At 39.9% G+C, this 18,895-nt stretch overlaps 1 protein-coding gene across 1 annotated transcript in view; it reads left to right on the top strand.

Annotated features, from left to right (window-relative positions):
* The window catches only part of LOC101860343 (nuclear receptor coactivator 6), a gene marked incomplete in the record, with an annotated part of 55,532 nt that extends 41,896 nt beyond the window's left edge, over nucleotides 1-13,636 (top strand). The window contains 5 exon segments of the mRNA XM_005101165.3: nucleotides 853-999; nucleotides 2,463-4,115; nucleotides 6,482-6,535; nucleotides 7,698-7,772; nucleotides 8,679-13,636. Coding sequence (XP_005101222.2) covers nucleotides 853-999; nucleotides 2,463-4,115; nucleotides 6,482-6,535; nucleotides 7,698-7,772; nucleotides 8,679-9,058 — 2,309 coding nt within the window.
* Nucleotides 13,637-18,895: the final 5,259 nt, after the last annotated feature.

The following is an 18,895-nucleotide window of genomic DNA, read 5'->3' as shown; positions in this document are numbered from 1 at the left end:
TCTCTCTCTCTCTGTCTGTCTGTCTGTCAGTCAGTCTGTCTGTCTGTCTGTCTGTCTGCCTATCTGTCTGTCTGTCTGTCTGAATGTCTGTCTGTCTGAATGTCTGCCTGCCTGCCTATCTGTCTGTTTTGTGCTGAATGTCTGCCAGCCTGCTTATCTATCTGTTTTTCTGCCACTCTGTCTGTCGGTCTTTTGATCAGTAGATTGAGGGTGGTTGACGGGTGGTCGATGGGTGGTCTGGTGTGGTTTGCTCCTTCTTTCCTATCAAACATCTATTGTCCTTATCTCTCCTTCTTCTTTTTTGTGTTTGTTACTCTCTGGTAACACTTTTAGTCTTCGGCACTTATATTACCTTATTGTGTTGCAAGTGCCGTAACACTCTTACTAAAACAAAAGTCAGTACATTTGTGAGGACAGAATGTGGGTGGTCAGTATGCACTCTGGTGGTGTGCTTTGCTCCATATTTCCTATCGAACATCTATTGTTCTTATCGTTCCTCTTATTTTTCTGTGTATGTTACTCCCTAGTAGTATCACTTCTTATTTTGGATGCTTTTCGACTTATTTGTGTTGCAGGTGCCCTAAAACTCCCAACTAGTGGGTGGTTGGCAGGTGCTCTTGTGTGGTTTGCTCCTTCTTTCCTATGAAAAATCAATCTCTCCTCCTTTTTTATGTATGTTACTCTCTTGTAACACATCTATTCTTGGGCACTTATATGACCCTATTGTGTTGCAAGTGCCGTAAAACTCTTACTAAAACTAAACTAAAAACTCCCAACTAATACTCCAGTAAACAAAAGACAGAACCTCATGTTTATCTCTTTAACTTTCATACATCACTGTCTGCTCCCCAGGCAAAGTATGCCCACCCTCTAACTTTGAGTGCTTTGAGCTTGGCACCCTGAGCCGGGGGCCAGAGTGTATATCCAGAGAGCAGGTGTGTGACTCCTACCTCCAGTGTGCTGATGGCTCGGATGAGTTCAACTGTGACGCTGTTGCAGGTACCCTACGAGCTTTCTCAATCCCCTGCAAATTTCCACTTTAACAGACTTGTATTAAAAGTTGTTTGTTGTTATTTAGTAGGACTGAAAAAAAATTTAATGTCCCTATCAGTTTTCTTGTTCACAGCCATGCACCACTGGTGTGGATACTGCCCTGGCCAATTTTTCTATGATTTCCTAACTCTTCAGCTTTTAACATTTTAATTTCTATTAGAGTATCATCATTCATCATCATCAGGTTGTCCGTGACAGGTAGAGTTGAAACAGCCAGTCTCCTAAATTGTGTCCGGGGAGAGCGTAAAACATTGAGAATTATATTCTATCTCTTAAATCCGTGAAGTAAGTGTTGGTTTTTTAACTTCTGTAGTCCACCTGTGTTTAGTGTTAGTGCTCCAATGAGCTCTTTGCTTTGAGTAGACAAGATTTGAAGGAAGAGATGAGGCCAGCATCAGGTAGTCAGTCTTGTCGGAGAAAATGTCACGTTCAGTGATTATGTAATTTTAGATAGAAATAAACACGTCAGAAATTCTATTCAAATGTACGCACAGGAACATAGGATAATGTGTTAAGTTGGACGATAGGGGTGAATTTGTTAACAATAGAGGCTTGAACTTGTGTTTGTCATTGTTTAGAGGGCAAGTGTCTCTTTTTATTGCTGCTTTGAAAATGTCCCCATTTCCCATAAGCTTGGAGCTGCCAATTTTTATTCACATTTTGTTTTCTTCGAATTGAGGCTTTTTACAATATTTTTTCTTCATCAGCAAGAGAAATTTCATTCTATTTGCTCTCTCTTTTTCGTTCTGGGACATGGTGAAAAGTTTTTTTTCCTTTTGACTGATTTTTTTATTTTTTTTTTTGGTGTTCTGTAATGAGTAAATGTTGTTGGGTGCTGGGTTCCCATTGATGGGCATTCCTTTCTCCCTCATTTCTTTGTCGTTCTTATGTTTCCTCCGACACATCTCCACTGTCAGGACTTTGTTTGGACTTGGTCTTTATCCTTTTTGTGCTAGATGTAAGCTCTGGGGTATGGTCTGCTCCTTTTCTTCACAATGTTTCTGTTGTCCTAATGTGTCCTTTACATACTGAAGTTGCTCTCATGCTGACTTCCCGCAAATTACTACAGTCCAACCGTTTCATTTCAGTTACTGCAGCTGTTCCCAATATTATTACAGTCGAACTTGCCCAAATGGCCACCTGTCCATAACAATCACCTCCTATACAAACCACCTTTTCCCATGCCCCCTTTACAATTTATTTCTTTAGTATAGTGTCACTGTCCAAGAAGACTATCTATATAAGACAACCACTTTCCGCATCAAAATTGGGTAGTCGTCTTGGACAGGTTGAACTATATCTGTCTATATATTGATTCACCAATTTTATATTTGTTTTTGTCAGTTACAGCTTGGCAGGATTACAAAGCGGCACTTGATTTTTATGTCTGTTGTTTCCTTTCTTTGTAGCCAATAATCCCCAGCTCAATAGCTGGTCTCGACAAGGTCAGCAGGGCTGGCCTCAGTATAGCAACAGTGCCTACAGAGGCCGGGGCTTCAACCCCGCCAACAACAACCAAAATCCTGTCGGTGGGATGATGGACCCATTCACCCAGCCTGTCTTACAGCAGCAAAAGCAGCCACAGCAGCCAGCCATTCCACAGCATCAGCAGCAGCAGCAGCAGGCACAGGCTGGTGGTTGGCCCTCAACTCAGTCACAGTCACAGCAAGGTCAAGGACCCATGCCTAGCCCTGCAGCAGTCAACCGACCTTCTCTTCCCGTCGTGCCCAACAACGTAAGACCTGAGCAAAAGTCCGGAGCTCCCGTGGCACCATTACCCAGCATGGGGAACAACAAAGCTCACAGCTTGCCCTCACCTTCTCCCATACCCCAAAAGCCTGTCCAGCCTGTTGTTCCTAACTCAGATTCTAACAGCCACCCTAGCTATGCTCAGTCCCCTAACAACATGCAAGCTAACAACATTAATTACGGCAATGCCAAAACCTTTGTGAATATCCCTCAAAATTCTAACCCTGCATCCAATAGTATGAATCAGCATGATAACCCAAACAGTGGACCAAAGCAGGTTTTGAATCAATTGCCTGTGCAACGTGTGGTAAACAGGGTTGACCCGAACCCTCAGGTTCCCAATAACATGCCACAAAGCCCTCAGAATGTTGTCCATAAAGTCCTCCCCCAAAATGTAGGTGCACGCAGAAATAATTATTCATCCAACCTTCGGCCTAAACTCCCTCAAGGACCCACACCTGCATTTGCAGAGGGTGGTCAGTTCAATCCGGGACAGCCACAAATGGTGGCCAAGCCGACCATGAAGAACCAACCGTCTCAGGTACCACAAAAGGCAGTGTTTTCTCCACCACGACCGTCAAAGCAAGGCGTGAAATCTCAGAGCAATGTGTTCCATCCAGTAAATCAAGGCGGTGTTCAAAACTCGAGGCTGAGCCAACCAAAAGTTCAAGCAACAGCTTCCGGTTCTCGTCAGAGCCAAGGTCACCGTAACCCCCCTGTCTCATCTAAAGTCGGTAATCAGCAGCAACCTGGAGCTACGCGTCAAAAATTGAAGCCTTCAGCTCCGTCTCAGAGCTCGTCAAACTCGTATAACAGCCAAGGTTCACTTCCAAGATCCCAGCTGCAAAGTCAACCAGACAAGAGTTATCCCAAGTCACAGACATGGATGGATCCCTCTAACTATTACTTCTCGTACGGGGCAGGAGATTCTAACTCCCAAAACCAAGCCCAGCAGCCACAAACAGTCAACAACCCCTACTACGACCCGTCACAGTACTTTGCCCAGTACCCAACAGAGACATTGGACTCCCTTCCCAGCAGTTTGTTGGACAACTCTGCCAGCACCGAGGACTTTTCCCAGTTTGGAGGTCAGTACTTGGGCCGGCAGAAGTCGTACGGGGCACCCTATCAGAACAATGGTCCCAACTCTGGCTACCTGGGCTATCCAGATTCCTCGTACAACTCTAGGTTCCAGCAGCCCAACAGATACGAGTTTAACGGAGAGTTCGGTACATCAGGGTACCAGGACCCAGACTTGTATCCACCTGTGGGGAGCCCCCAGTCCTACAAACCTTCGGCTGGACTGTATGAGGGTAATCTCTGAGTCCCTCTCACACTAGTTCTTGGTGTTGTCAAGCACATGCTTTTGTGGTTTTGATATTGACGAAAGAATTGATAGAGTTCTGTTTTCAGTATGAGCTGTATTTTTGTCCTGTAAACTGATTGTCTTCATTTTATTTCTGTAGTGTCAATAGGATATCTTTATTTACCTTTTTTGATTTAAGTTCTAGTGTTAATCTTACTGCTTATTATTTGAATTGATGTTAAAAAGAAATAAAATGCTTTGGAAAAGATTATGTTTTATTGCACTCCTAAACAAAAGAAAAGGACTCATGAGAAAACATTTTGCACATATGCTCTTATGTGGTCAGTTGTTTACTATGTTGCATTGTGTACAAGTAAGCATGTTTTTGAAAGCACAATGTTGACACTTTCTCATACAAAGCCTGCTGTGACTGCTTGGCATGCTCAAAGCAGTAGACTTCAGGCTTTCAGTATTGTCATCTGTATGTGACCCACTCATTATTCAGGATGGTGTTTGTTGGAGTGATGTTTGTCTCCCCACTGAAATATCTTGTTACTAATTCTTCTGTAGCTACTGTACAGTTTGCCATTGTACGCTGTTTATGTGTTCTGTGTTCATCCTTGCTCACCTTTGCATGATTTGAATAAACTCCCTTTAACTTCCTCATCCCATTCATTTATATACCCTTCTTAACTCTTCCCCTTTCCAAGTTCCGGTACAAAAACGAAGTATTACTATGTTGACCAGACTTTGCGTGTGCTGTTGGGTTTTTTTAGTTTAGTTGATGCACCGCTCTGAATTTGTGCTAGAATATTGTTGTCATGGTTTTAGTTTGTGTGCCTTCTGATCTTCTTATTGTGTTGTTATCACTATTACATCTAATTTTTTAAAAGTATTTTAATCATCTTTGGTGTGATCCCATAAGATCAAGAATTTTGCGTTCACAGTCTCCTTAATGTTCTAGTTCTTGCAATCTTCTTCCTTCCATTTATACCTGAATCAGGTTTCAGATAAATATTGTCTGCTGTCTTACCAAAGGGGGGCACAGCTTTCTCTTCCCCCTCCCAGAACCAACAACCTCAATGGAATATGTTCCATAATCCTCTCGGGTGTGTGTTTGAAATGTTCACTCTGTACTATGCTTTCTCTCCAAATCTCTTTTGGTTCAGTCTGGCCAAGATTTGGACACCCCTCCCCCAACCCCCAACCCCCAACCTGCAACATTCCCCTTCCCTAAAATCTCACAATGGGCCCCTTGCATTCAAGATTTAACTATAGTTGAGATTTTAATTTAAAAGCTCATACAGAAACTTGAACTAATGATGCTAATGAGATTTTTTTTTTTTAAATCCATTTCATCATGTAGGCTAGCTCTTTTGGTGTTTTTTGTTGTTTAGTCTTTTTGTGATCTATTTTTTTCTGTCCTGATGTTTTTAGCTGTTATTTTTCATGAGTAAGGCATAAATGTCATTTCCGTGGATGTGAAGTGCTTTTTTAAAATGTAAACACCCTCTGTTGTGCTCCAGCCACAAAGCTATGCCACACATGTACTCTGACTCTGTGTGACCTGCCATTCTGTTAACACTACTCAGTTTTAGGTCAAGTTATGTCATCAGATGGTTGAACTAGATCTATTGCACTTTGAAATTGAAAAAATAATGATTGCCGAAACTCATTGTGAATATATAGGTACTATAGTAGCCTATGGCATGCTACTATGTGTATTTTCTTTTCTATATTGTTTTATCCTTATTATTATCACATTATTGATTCTGATGCAGTTCAATAAGAAGGATGTCAAAGCTTGCTTTTGTCGCAGTGTCATTATGATGTATGATCTGAATATTGTACACCAAATTAATACTGTTGTGTTGCTTTGAATTAGGTCAGATGGGTTTATTTTAAAAATGGAGCTTTAGCTGTCATGGTAGTGGTAGGTAGAGTAGACCAATCATTAACAATGATCTTGTTGAGAATGTGTCACCAATTTCTTTTGAAAGAAAGTGTAGTTTAAAAAAATATAAAAAATGAATTGGTCTGAAAAGAAGGCATAAGGAGCAAGACTTGAAAATAAATTTGTATAAGTTATATAACATTTTTCAGATTTTTCTCTCAAGTACAGCCGGAGTGAAGTTCTTTTCACTTTGTTTTTTAAAGCAGATTCTTCATCTTTTCAGTGGGTTCTGCTTTGAGTTCGTTGGCTCATGTCCTTGCTTGCAATCTTTTGGTCTAGTATCAGTAATTCTAATCTTAAGCTTTTTTCAGTTTTCAACGTCCTTTTTTTTCTGTATAGAATGTCCATAACTTTGTATATTTCATGTAAACAGTTTCTTATGCATTTTCACTGACTTTTAATTCCTGTCTCCTTCTCAGATTTCCCTGGAGGCTCTAACTTGCCGAAGTCGGGCAGTCTGAACAAGAACACAGGTGAGTAACTCGTTGGCGATGAAGGTTATCCCAGTAGGAATAGCGCGACCTCAGTGCTTTCTTGTCGTATCTCCATTTTTTTAAACAGTGAAAATGTGACTCCTTCTTAAGCTCACTCTTTGTTATGAACTGTTTTCACTGTTTTTAAAAAAATGGAGGTACGACAAGAAAGCACTGAGGTCGCAACAGGCCTTTGAATTTGTTGTTTAAAATTCACTTTTCAGATTCTGTGAAATGAACCTTCTGTTCTTTCTGGGGGGTTTTCTTTATAAAGTTACTATCACAATATCAGAGTTCATTATTGGATATTTTCCATTATTTTATCCTCGTTATCTGATCTCTAGCAAAATGTGTCCTTACGATGCTGACTTGCCATAGGCTATAACTTCACAGCTTTCATTCATTTTGTCTGTGCATGTCCCTGTCCATTACAAATAGTGTCATTTGTAGTCTCGTCCTTGAGGATGTTTTCAATATGGGAAATATTTTGCAATGGTTTAAAAAAAAAATATGGTATTGCATGCAGTTTTGTTTTGCAATGGTTGTTTTTTGGGGGGGGGGTTTTGGTAAGTGTTTTACTGTGCTCGCAACTGCATAAAGCCATATGTGCGCGCAGACACATTTAACTTTTTCAGGTGGTAGGAAATTTTGAATTTTTGTCCGGGTGGCGGCCGAAGCCTACTTTTATCGATTTTAGACCACCAAGGGATCTTTAAGGTGCGCAACCTGCTCACTGGCCCTCGGAGATTTTTCGTTCTTGTCCGAGAAGGCAAGGTGTAGATATTTCCTACCAGAAGATCAGCGGTGTGGCTAAAAGACAGCAATAAGGAGCCTAGGAGTAGTAGTAGAAAGGCTGCAGAAAGAGTCAGGAGCACAGAGGAGGGGGCAAAGGAGGTGAGGCAGAGGAGGCGAGGTGGGTGGGGGCAGAAAGAGCAGGAAAGGAGGTGAAAGGAAACACTTTTAGAGAAGAAAAATTTCTCTCGCTACCCGGATTCAAACCCCGGACCTTTGAATGAGAGGCCAACACCTTAACCTCTAGGCCACGAGAGCCCCTTTGCAATGTGTGTTTACATTGTAAAGGAAATGTAACTGAAGGTACTAGTTCTTTGTATAAGTGAGCATAATATTTGACAGCACCTGATGTTCTATCTTGTTTTATCAGGAATGAAGTCTGCAGCATCCTCAGACCACAAGCCGAGTGGCTCTACCAGTTCAAAACACAACGGGAAGCCAGCAGGTGAGTTGTGTCATTTTGAAGTTGTAGGCGTCTGGTCTGATGTAAGGCCTACATGAACAAATGGCTGTGTCATCTTTATGGTTTCCTCTTGCATTGCATCATAAGACTGATAACTAGAGGTACTTGAATTTACCATATGCATTGCCTTTTCTGGAATGATATGGTTTCGTCATTCCATCTTTTTGTATCCTGTCCTCTCGCATGAAGACAGACATGCTAAACACATGAGGCTGATGAAGCTTCGCATGATACCATAAAAGTTGTAACGTTGTAAAGTCTGTTTTTTGCTGTATATTTTAACTTCTGTATCCTTGATTGTTCCATTATTGTAAAATTATGTTTTATAGGGTGGATAATATCTTTCTTGAAACTACTGAGTGATGATTGTGTGTAATGTTCGTCTCTCAGTTTCTTATAATTTTATGTGATTACCCTCATTTTGATTGTACTGTGCAGCTTAAGAAGATCTAGTCTTTCTGTTCCAATGACCTTGAGAGTCAAACCTGTGTTCCTCCTTTTTTTTTTTTTATTCAGGATCTGAAAATCTGTTGGCTACATGCGTGCTAGACTGTATATTTTCCTGTCCCCGAAATTTTATGTTTTTTAGTATAATTTCTGCTTATTTTCCTTTATAATTCTTTGTTTAAATTAACAGAATCGCATGATTTCACATTTTTGGGGTCAGTCTGCATAATTTCATAATTTTTCTTGCATAAAACGACGGGGACAGATTTTTATTCTGCAGCAAAGCCTTACAGTTTATAGGATGTGTGTGAGATTTAATAATGCCCTTGTTCTTTGATTTTAGAGTGAAAGTCTCCAGTTTCATTGTGTGGTTTGCCTTTTTTCATTTTTGGTATTGTATCAAAGTATAATTCTTGTGTCTGTGTTTCTCTCTTCAACTAGAAGTGAAGCCCACCTCATCTTCTAAATCTGCTGCTGTTCCTCCCGTCACCACACACAAGAGCTCCTCCACAGAGAAACTTCCAGTCAAAGACAATGGAAAGGCAAAGGTTCCAGCCACCTCCAAAGACACAACAACCCCCAAGCCATCTGGGTCAGCTGGCAGTGGCAACAACCATTTGTTCATGGAGAAAGTGATCATTGCCAGTAGCAGCAGTAACGCAGAAGGCCCTATCATTGCTCTGTCCCTCGGTCTCGCGTTCACGCTTATTTTGCTCATCCTTGTGGGCTGCCGCTTGCGAAATATGAAAACTCGTTTGAGGAAGGGAAGGCCGCTACATTCCAACGAGGCAGACTATTTGATAAATGGAATGTACTTATAAACTGCCCGGAGTCCTTGTCAGAGACTGAGAGTGAACGTTTGAGTGGGTCATTCTTGTGGAGTGTGAACTCCCAAGGAAGTGCTAACTGCTGTGTTGGTGAAGTGAGTGAAGGGTGTGTACACAATCATTGAAGAATAAGAATGTGGAGAGTTTGATTGGGCAGTATGGAAATTTGCGTTGCACAAAACATGATGTGTGAGATATGAGTGATCACCCCTCAAACCCCCCTTTTTTTCCCATTGACGGTACATATATTACATGATTTAGACATCATCATCATCATTCATCTCCTTCTCTCTGGTATTGGGTATAGGCCGCCAGAAAGGGCTTTCCACCTGTCTCTGTTCTGGGCGATCCTCTCCACCTGGGGCCAGCTGTGTCCCACATGTTTGAGATCTGCTTTAAGGTAGCCTTTGCCATGGCAGAGAAGGAAAATCGTCTGGCTGAATTTGTCTTTGTTTTTTTTTCTCTTAACTGTCATTGTAAAAACTTAAAACAAGAAGAAAAAGGAAAAATGTTTTACATTTTTAAAAATATAGTCTGTGTCTTTGTTCTTAAAGGGCCCAGCCAAAATTACAGGAATTCTGTTTGTCAAATGTATTGTCCATCAGCGTATTACGTGAGAAAAGATATGGAATGTTGACCTCTTTGGTTTTTTTCCCCCTTGTTCTGGAGGTATTGGTTTATTGATATGAACCTCTGTGACTTACAAGCAGTCAAAGACAGTGCTCCTCTTATTTAAGTCGACTCCAGCAGTTGGAACCTTTTTTCCTTACAGTACAAGGTACCACAAATTTTTACAAAATGTAGCAAATCATATAAAGGTACTGCAAATCATAAAACTGTTTTTTGCAAGATGGACCAATGACTTCATTTCAGAAAGAGAAGCCCTTCGATTGTCTTTTTTTTATTTACTGAAGAAACTCCAGCCATCTGTTTCGTGTATTCTTTTTGCACGCTTTTGTATATATATAGATCTGATTTATTTATCTGTGACTTGATTCCATCCTTGATCTTTAACATAAAATGGTACATCTGCTTTTTTTTTTTATTCAGGAAAGTAGAAAAGTTTCAAACTCACTCTTCATGTTCTGATTTGATGGTACCATTCCATATTTATGATAAATATTGTTTTACAGGACATCAAACATACAAAGATATCAAAACCTGATATCAAAATTACACACTGCCTTGATTGTGTAGCGTGGCCCAGTATTTGAAAAAAGCCTATGGGTCAAATCTCAAAGTCAGTGATCTGTGAACAAGATGGGATCTCCACTGCTTCATGTGTCCGGTTTTTGGCACAAGATTGGTGGTGATCTTAACGCAAATACATTATTTATATTTCATTTGTTGTTGTTTTTTTTCTTTTTCTTTTTAGTGGTACTATCTGCCGATACTGCTGCTGTACTCATTTGAGATTAAATCTGAATTGTACTGAACCCTAAATAGGGAAATGACCTCCAATGACTTGTCATACTATGGAGTATTTCTAAATTGGTTATTTTCCTTAATTTTTTTAAAGTTTCTTTTTCTAGAATGATTGCTATTATTATTGCTGTTGGTTTCTTTTCTTCACAGGATTTGTTTTAACCTCATTCAGAACTATGTTGGCAGTGCTTACATACATGAAGAGTATGTGTACTTGCAACATTGCGAGATGCCTCCAAAAGAGAATTTAGATCTGATACAGCAAGCCTCAACACTGTGAAAAATAAAAAAGTCAAAATTTGCACTTTTACGAGAGAATAGATCTCATGAATACAAGTCACATCTGAATTGTACATTTATTGGACCTCTTTTTATTTTTATATCTTTACAAGTTTTGTACCCACACTTGTTTACAATAGTTTCAAAATATATTATATACCATTCTGATCAAAGGTTTGTTATGATGTATCAATTGAAATCCACAAAGTTATCTGAGTTGTGCTGTGTTGTGGAACAGAAAGACAGTGATGTATTGCCATGACAGTTTCCTTAAGTCGACCACAGGCACTCTTTGATAGTGTCTTCTTGGGTCGAGCTATAGTTTTTCTTTCTTTTTTTTAATAATGTACTATCATCCTGATACTAATTTACTGCTGCCTTGCATGCATGTAAGCTTTTCTTAGTGTCTTTGTCACAGCAGAGGGGTTGGGGACAAGATGACACTATGAGTCAAAAAGTGGAGGTGGCACATACAGAAGCTTTATTTTGTATCAAACTGTTCAGCTGAAGATGTAGGTTGAAAGAAGATGCAGTCCCAAAAAATTACATTTACATTGATTTTAGGAATGATTTAATCATGCTTTTCACTTTTCCTCTCCCTTTTTTTCTTAAAATGATTCAATGTAAGATTGGTCTCTTAAGCATGTTGGTGTTTTAGCGCATGTGAAAAGGGAGCTTGCTGCACTGTATGCTTCCCAGGAAGTAGAGATTGTTGATTGTTTCAGAATGCTATCAAGTCTGCTGGGGTAATAATATAGATTGTAAAGCACCGCATAGAGCTTGCTGTGAAGTGGGAACTTGCACTATACAACAAATGCTATCTTTTGTTGTTAAGCTTGATCCTGCCACCAACATTGTCTACTTATGTGTGGAAAGTTGAAAAGCATACAAAGGAAGAAGTCCTAACATCTTTTTAAATAAATGAACTCTCTTTGTTATTTCGCTGTTTTGCTGCACTATAGAGCAAGATTGCAAGTGTTTCCAGAATATGTTATCAGAGTCCTACACAGTTCATGTTGTATCAGTTTTAGCTGGATTTTGTTTATTTGTTGTTTTTATCTTACAGTGTTTCCAGTAGATATTAATTGTGAAATATCCCTTCTGATCAAACGTTTAGATCAATTATGGTGACATATTTTTTCAAGATGTATCGTTTTTTTGTCCTGTCAACGTATCAATTGTGAACAGTTCAATGTGCGTATGCAACTCCGACAACTCGTTTGAAGTTTTCAGGGTAGACAAAAACTTATTAATTTTCTAAGTACTGTTTTGTTAGTGCTCACTTAGACTAAAACTTATGAGATATGGCAAAACAGTGCTGATGCTTGAAAAGATGTACGGCAAAATGAGAACTGGAAATCATATTATGATCCACACAGTTTGCAATTTTCAACAGTGATATTAATTAGCTCAATCAATAATTTTATCTGAATAAAACACAGAAGATGAAGGGATGCACTCCAGATGTAACGGTCAAAATGTAAGATTACACTGGTTTTGTATGTTGGGGTGTGTGGGGGGGGGGGGGGGCATTTTTCATCCACAGTGAGAAATCGTCTTTATTTTCCTCTACTTTTGCGTGTCCCCCCCCTCCCCCCACGTCTTTAGTGTCTGTCTCGCATTGACTAAGTTGATTTGTTTCTGACTTTTTTTGTTCATCTATGACTAATGCAGTGACTGTCAAACGGGGCAGTGACTTGGGCTTGGCATGAATGAAACACAGAGAGAGAGAGGGGGAAAGAATGGAAGATGGGCAGAGTGACAGTGTGCCAATCAAGTTTTCAGCATTCCATGCCAATTTTTCTATTGTAATATCATATTATCTTGAAACATACAGTTTGTTAAGATTATTGGTTGTGCTGTGTGTATAATTTATCGGGAGTTGTGCAGTAAATGTAAACGTAACAAATTCTTCCACTGTGAATTATTTTCTCTGAGGTAATTTGTGAAATTTATGTGATCTTTTTTTCTGGTACAGTTTTTTTTTCAACGTCCCTGTCTGTTGTCACAATGTCAGATTTTTGAATGACAAAAAGTCAACTCTATGGGTTGTGCTTCAGTCAGTCATAGTAATAGATCACATAAATTGCTTGAAGTGGTCATATCTTTTTAGCTAATCCTGGTACCTTTGTAGAGAGGTACTATTACTAACATAGCTGGACACCCCGCCTTCCAACACCCCCCTCCCCCCCTTGCAAAAATTTAAAAAAAAAAAAAAATGAAGTAGTTGCAGTGTTAGCCAGACTGACTATGCATAGCTGGAAAATCTGTACATATGATATCTTACGTAAACTTCTGTCATTATTTTTTTCCCCCTTGTTCAGAGCTTTCACAGTAGAGTAGTTACTTACAGAACTTTTGTACTTGCACAGTCGCAATGGAAGTTGTTCCAAAAGTGAATCTCAGCTTGAGACATTTTTCGTCTTCATTGAAACCAAAACTGTTATTCTCTGAACTATCGTTGCTGAACATACAAAAACGTTCATCCTTCATGACAAAATTGTAATAATTTGTTGAAATAATTATGTGCGAGGCATATAAATAGCTGACACCATTGCTTTTTCTCAGCTTTTTTACCCACTCTTTATAACCTTTCTAAGACATGAGTAGCTATAGGATACTCGAAACTTGTAGGCAGTTGATTTTGGTTTCAAAAGGAACATCACACTAGGTGAGGTACCTTTTGAAAGTGTGTCTCGAGGTTAAATTCCCTCTGTGTAAGTGTATATTTTTTACTTTTTTTCTACCACTGTAACCGTATGGACTATTTAAAGATTACTACTGAAAAGTGATCACAGATGTAGCAGGACACAATGCTATCACTGTGATATGTTGTAGAAAGTGAATAAAACTTTTGTTGACAACCTTTGAGTGCGTCTTCACATTTGTTACTGAATTAATCTTCTTCTTATCTGTACACACTAATAAAAGGTTGTTTTGTTAAAATCCAGATTTGTTTTCACAGGTTTGTATGGTTCACGCACTTCAATCCGACTCTGTGATTTATTAGAAAGACAATCAAGTAACATAGCAGAACATCTTTCCATTAGCTGTAACGTACTCATAAACACCTGTCATATCTTTTTTTTTTTTTTGGTAAGTTTTCCTGTGCTAGCAACTGCATTAGAAAGTGGAGATGAGGTGAACATGACTAGGGAGTAGGAAAGGAGAACATTTTAAAGTAGACAGTTTTTTGCTCACATCAGGTTTCGATCCCGAGACCTAGTGAATGAGATGGGAACACCATACCTCTTGACCACACGAGCCCCCTATATCTTTATTCTTGTCCAAAGGTGAAGGTGTCCGAAGTGAATCTGCGCAATGAATGGTTTGCTTGAAATGTCTTCACCTACTATCTCCATGTATATTATAACGAAAGTAGGAGGACCTGGAATTATGACATTTTTAAACAACCCAACACTCATTTTCAGCTTGTAGAATTTTTCAAGGAGCTACCGATCAACCACACTTCGGTACCTTAGAATTACAAAGGTTTATTTGAAATTTTTGGCCGTTTTGAGTTACTTAGACCATTAGGTCAGAAACCAAATGCTCTATCAAAGTCATAAGTCGTTGTCAAGATATTCAAAGAATTACATTTGAAAAAGCTTTACATGTTATGAAACTCAAATCTTTTAACGTCAAATTTCTCTAAACTAGGTAGTCCTGCTGAGTAGACAGAACTTTGTGTAATTCTTCCTCTTCTAGGGTAGCGGCTTGGAAATTGGTAGATATAGTGGGAAATTGTTTGAATGATGCCCAAATGGCAACAAATCGGCCTGCCCACCAGGGGACTGAGATTGTACCAAGCGCCAAACAAGTCTGCGTAGAGATAAAGTGTGGAGTTGCGTGAACAATCTTCGGAGATGTGCAGGACAATAAAACAAACTTTTAAAAGATTTTAAAAAAAATTTAACACATTAAACTTGCCAACAATATTCATTTGGGGCTGGAGATCTTCGAGCCCCGACAAAGGGGAATAGTTCATGACATTGACATACATGTACTTTCTTCAGTGATACAGTTACGTGCTCTTTAAATCTTCGTTGTAATGTTGGCCTACTGTGTGTTTTCATAGGCACAATGTTTGCAGTTTGCAAAGCTTTGTGTTTGTGCTTGAGCTGCTGAGATTTATCAGCAATTAATCATGTTGAAGGGTGAAGCACTATTAAAGCGACCTTTTAATCACCTGATTTTTTAAAATGAAATGTTGAGGATAAAATGGCTTAAAATGGACCTCTATTCAGACGATGTTAAGCTAGAACAAAGAGATTGAAGACAAAGACTATTTTTCAGAACTTTTCTCGTCTGAGGGGTTCTCAAAATGTCGCTGGCTCAATGTACTTACAGAAAAATCATCGCTATTTTGCTTTTATCGCTTGTTGATGGTTCACCTCGGCGAGTGACGCCTAGCGCACGCACAAACGCACACACACACACACATACACACACACACACACACACACACACACACACACGATACGCACAAAGACACACACAAATCTTAATACATGTACATTTCCTCGAACCTGGGATATCTTACATTTATTAAACTTAAGCCGCCCTCATTTCTAAGCCACAGCCACATTTTGATCCACCCCATAGCCACTGGTCAGCAGCAAGCCAATGAACTATAGTAATAATAATAATAATCAATCAGGTCGTTTCTGAACTGTCGGTTCTTTGGTGGACACGCACGCTGGAAAAGAACAGAACGAATTGCCTCCTCCAGGCAAAGAATCAGGTCGTTTCTGCTTTGGTGGACATGCGGCTGTAGTCTTTACCTTGAAGCGCTCTCTAGTTACTTTGTAATCACATCTCTAATCTTATGTACTTAGGGCCTATAGAACAATTTTTTTCTTGCAAATGCCGTAAAACTCTTTCTGAAACTAGGATAACTCCGGTTGTCTTGAAAATCTTTAGTAAGTGAGGGTTCAACGGGAATGTGTGTGTGTGGTGGTTTGGGGGGGGGGGGTATGAGAGGGAGATTTTTGTTTGTTGTTGTTTTTTTCTTTTGTTGTTGTTTGTTTGATTTGTTTGTTTGTTTTCGGGGTCGGGTCAATAAACCGTTGAAGAGGTTAGAATGACACTCTCATTTGATCAAATGAAGACATGGTTATTAAAGATTTAATCTGGGGAGTCAGTCAGAAATCTTAAAGTTGTTTTAATGGAGCAACGGTGGAGACTGGTGAAGTCTACTTTGTTTGAACATATTTTGTTCATTTCTTTTTTTTCTTTCAGGTTCAAAACATCTTTCCTTTGTAGACACTATTTAAATCGATACCCTTCGTGAGTCTTTCTTTTTTCCCAGATTACAGAGGTGAGTCATCTAGGCTGTGCTTATGAGCCGCACTCACACAATGAACACCCGTTGTCATCAGTTTTGTAACCGTCCATGCCACAGTCAGTTTCACAAGTGAAAGGAGGGCACACTTCAGAACCCGCTGTCGTTGGGGCTTGGGTGTTTAGGGCTTTGGTGGTTGGAGCTTGTGTGGTTGGGGCTTGGGTGGTTGGGGCTTGTGTGGTTGGGGCTTGGGTGGTTGGGGCTTGTGTGGTTGGGGCTTGGGTGGTTGGGGCTTGGGGAGATGGAGCTCCTGTTGTTGAGGTTGCCGAGGTTGGAGATGTAACAGGCTTGTACTGACACACGTAAGGTTTCGGAGTGTCGAAAAGCAAACTTCCTGAACACTGACTGTCCCTCCAGACCCCATGTGTGGTGGTTGGGTCGATCGAGGCGCAGTCCTCCAACTGGCTGTACACCCCGTTACCTTCGCCAGATCCCCAGTTGGTATAGTCTGCCTTGGTGCCGTCAGCCCACACAAATTTTCCTTCTTTTATTACGTCAGACAGACCGATCCATGTGTCAGAGGTTTCCTTATACGTGCTGTGGAGCTCGTGTAAGATGAAGGAGTTGACTTCAACGGATTTGATGAGTACAAGTGTTCCTCCATTCTGTTTACAGTCTGCCTCGGCAGTCCAGAAGTAGTGATGTTTGCTCACAACAAACCGATAACAGATGCCTTGAAAAACCTGTAAGTACTTATCCCGCGGTACGTTGGATGGGCAGTCGTTGACGGTAACTGCGTTTCCTGAAAAGAAAGACATCACCAGGGTTATGGGCGCGTTCAAAAAGGAGGAAAAGGGGGGGGGGGCAGATTTTGCTATCATGTGGGAGTTATTTGCTTCAGAGAGAGAGAGTGAGTTTGGGAAAGGGGTGCAAGATCCACAAGTTCCTGCACGTACGTGTAATGTGTGTAGGCTTATCATGTATGATTTATGGATTTCTTGAAAAGCTACGCCCCCGCCAATGACAATGAGCTTTAAGGTTAAAGTTAGGATGGTTCAAATTTCTGACACCGGGTATTTTTTTCGGCGCCATTTTCAAGGCAAACAGAAGACTTTTTCTAAGCCCTAGATCTATACAAAACAGACGAAAAAGTAACATCGGTTCACAAAGCTCGCTTCTTGTTTAGCCTATTGGCAGAGACTTTCAATATAATTTTTCAAAACTGTTTTTATTGCAGTTGCTTATTCTATGGGTATCGGTTGTATGTTCTTGGAAAAATATCTTGTCGGAGTTCAAATTCCTTTATTTATGTTGAAAAAAGCGACAGAAAATCGAGTCCCTAATTGCCGGCCCGCATGCCGTCAAATCACATGTGTTCAAACTTGTAGCCATGCTGTCCTGGGTAGCATAGTACATGTATAAAATGTTGAGCGCTGTAACCACCCTTATGGCGACATGGTGCGGTGTCGGGTGCTTGCACTGAAAAAAAGTTGTTTTTTTTGTAAGTGTTTTACGGCGCTCGCAACTACATACTAGTTTCAGATGAGCCCTGGCAAAGATCTGCACCTTGGACAATGTATTTTTTCTTAGATATATGCCAATATAAGTCCATATTTGGGCCTTCTGGTGACAACAAGGGGTAGGATCTAAATAAATGTATTTTTATTGCAATTCTAAGAAAGCTGAAGGAGACCCTGGTACTGGACAGGAGAGGGTAACAGGACGGGACATTAGTCATTACACAACCCAAATAATTTTCCACTCCTTAATTAATCAAGATCAAAATTCCACCTGGAGACGACGTTAAATAAGTTATGCAAATATTTCAAAGAAAAAAAGAGAGAGAGAAATCTTCTCTTGACGTAAAATATGATGGACTTCGTTATAACGAATCATAACACTCAGAACTTGATTGGAAATAACAATAGGGCTTGGGAGTTCGCAAAAAAAGGTAGATGTTGGTAGTGATGGGAGGGAAAGTGGAGGGTAGAGGTGGGTGGGGGTGGTCAAGAATCATTTATTATTACAATGAAATCCGACCAGGGGGGAAGGCTGACTTGTTTGACAGGGTAATTAAAGTGATTAAGTTGTGTGAATGAAAACAAATCCGGAATTCAACTGCCCAAATAATCGGGAAAGTATCTCATTAAATATCAATTCCAACTAAAATTAAATTTAACTTTAGAAGTGAATACACAAACCCAAAGCAAGGAAGCAGAGATGTCAGTACTAGATCTATAATATGTTATAGATCTACCAGTGAGTCTAACTCTTTGGTAGAACATGACAATTATCATTTTATTAAATTTCACTTTTGGCTGTTTTCTTTTTGTCTAGCTTTTCGCGGCCAGGAGCCGGTGTCATAATCGAGGTCACGATCTGATTATAGGGCGGTAAAAAGTCGAGGGAAAAAACCAAGCACTAGCACTAGCAGCAGTAAAGAGATTATTAGGAGTTAGTTCCCCTCACATCTGTAAAGTAGACTCGGCCAGTGTAATAGTTCACTTACATAATCAGAGTTTGAGAATGATTATAACTGTGGCCCGAAAGAGGTGAACAGGGTATGTGTGGCAATGAAACTGTTTTGACTGCTATGCACATATTCCCTTCAACTCTATTGGTAGACTCTTCCAACCTCACTTTAAGCTTACTTAAATCAAAGCTTGTGACTGCTTATGGAGTGGCCCGAGAGGGGTGAGCAGGCTATTTCTGTGGCAGTGAAATCGTTTTGAAGGTTAGGCATACTGTTCATTGTTGATTATAAACGTCTTTTTACATTTAATTTATAAGGTTTACGTTTATGGATGAATTTGACTGCTACAACGTTTCAAATTAGGAAGGGA

Source organism: Aplysia californica, unplaced genomic scaffold (assembly GCF_000002075.1).
Source record: "Aplysia californica isolate F4 #8 unplaced genomic scaffold, AplCal3.0 scaffold00271, whole genome shotgun sequence".
NCBI lineage: Eukaryota > Metazoa > Mollusca > Gastropoda > Aplysiida > Aplysiidae > Aplysia > Aplysia californica.
The sequence above is the reverse complement of the archived record's forward strand: the minus strand, read 5'-3'. Positions and strand labels throughout refer to the sequence as shown.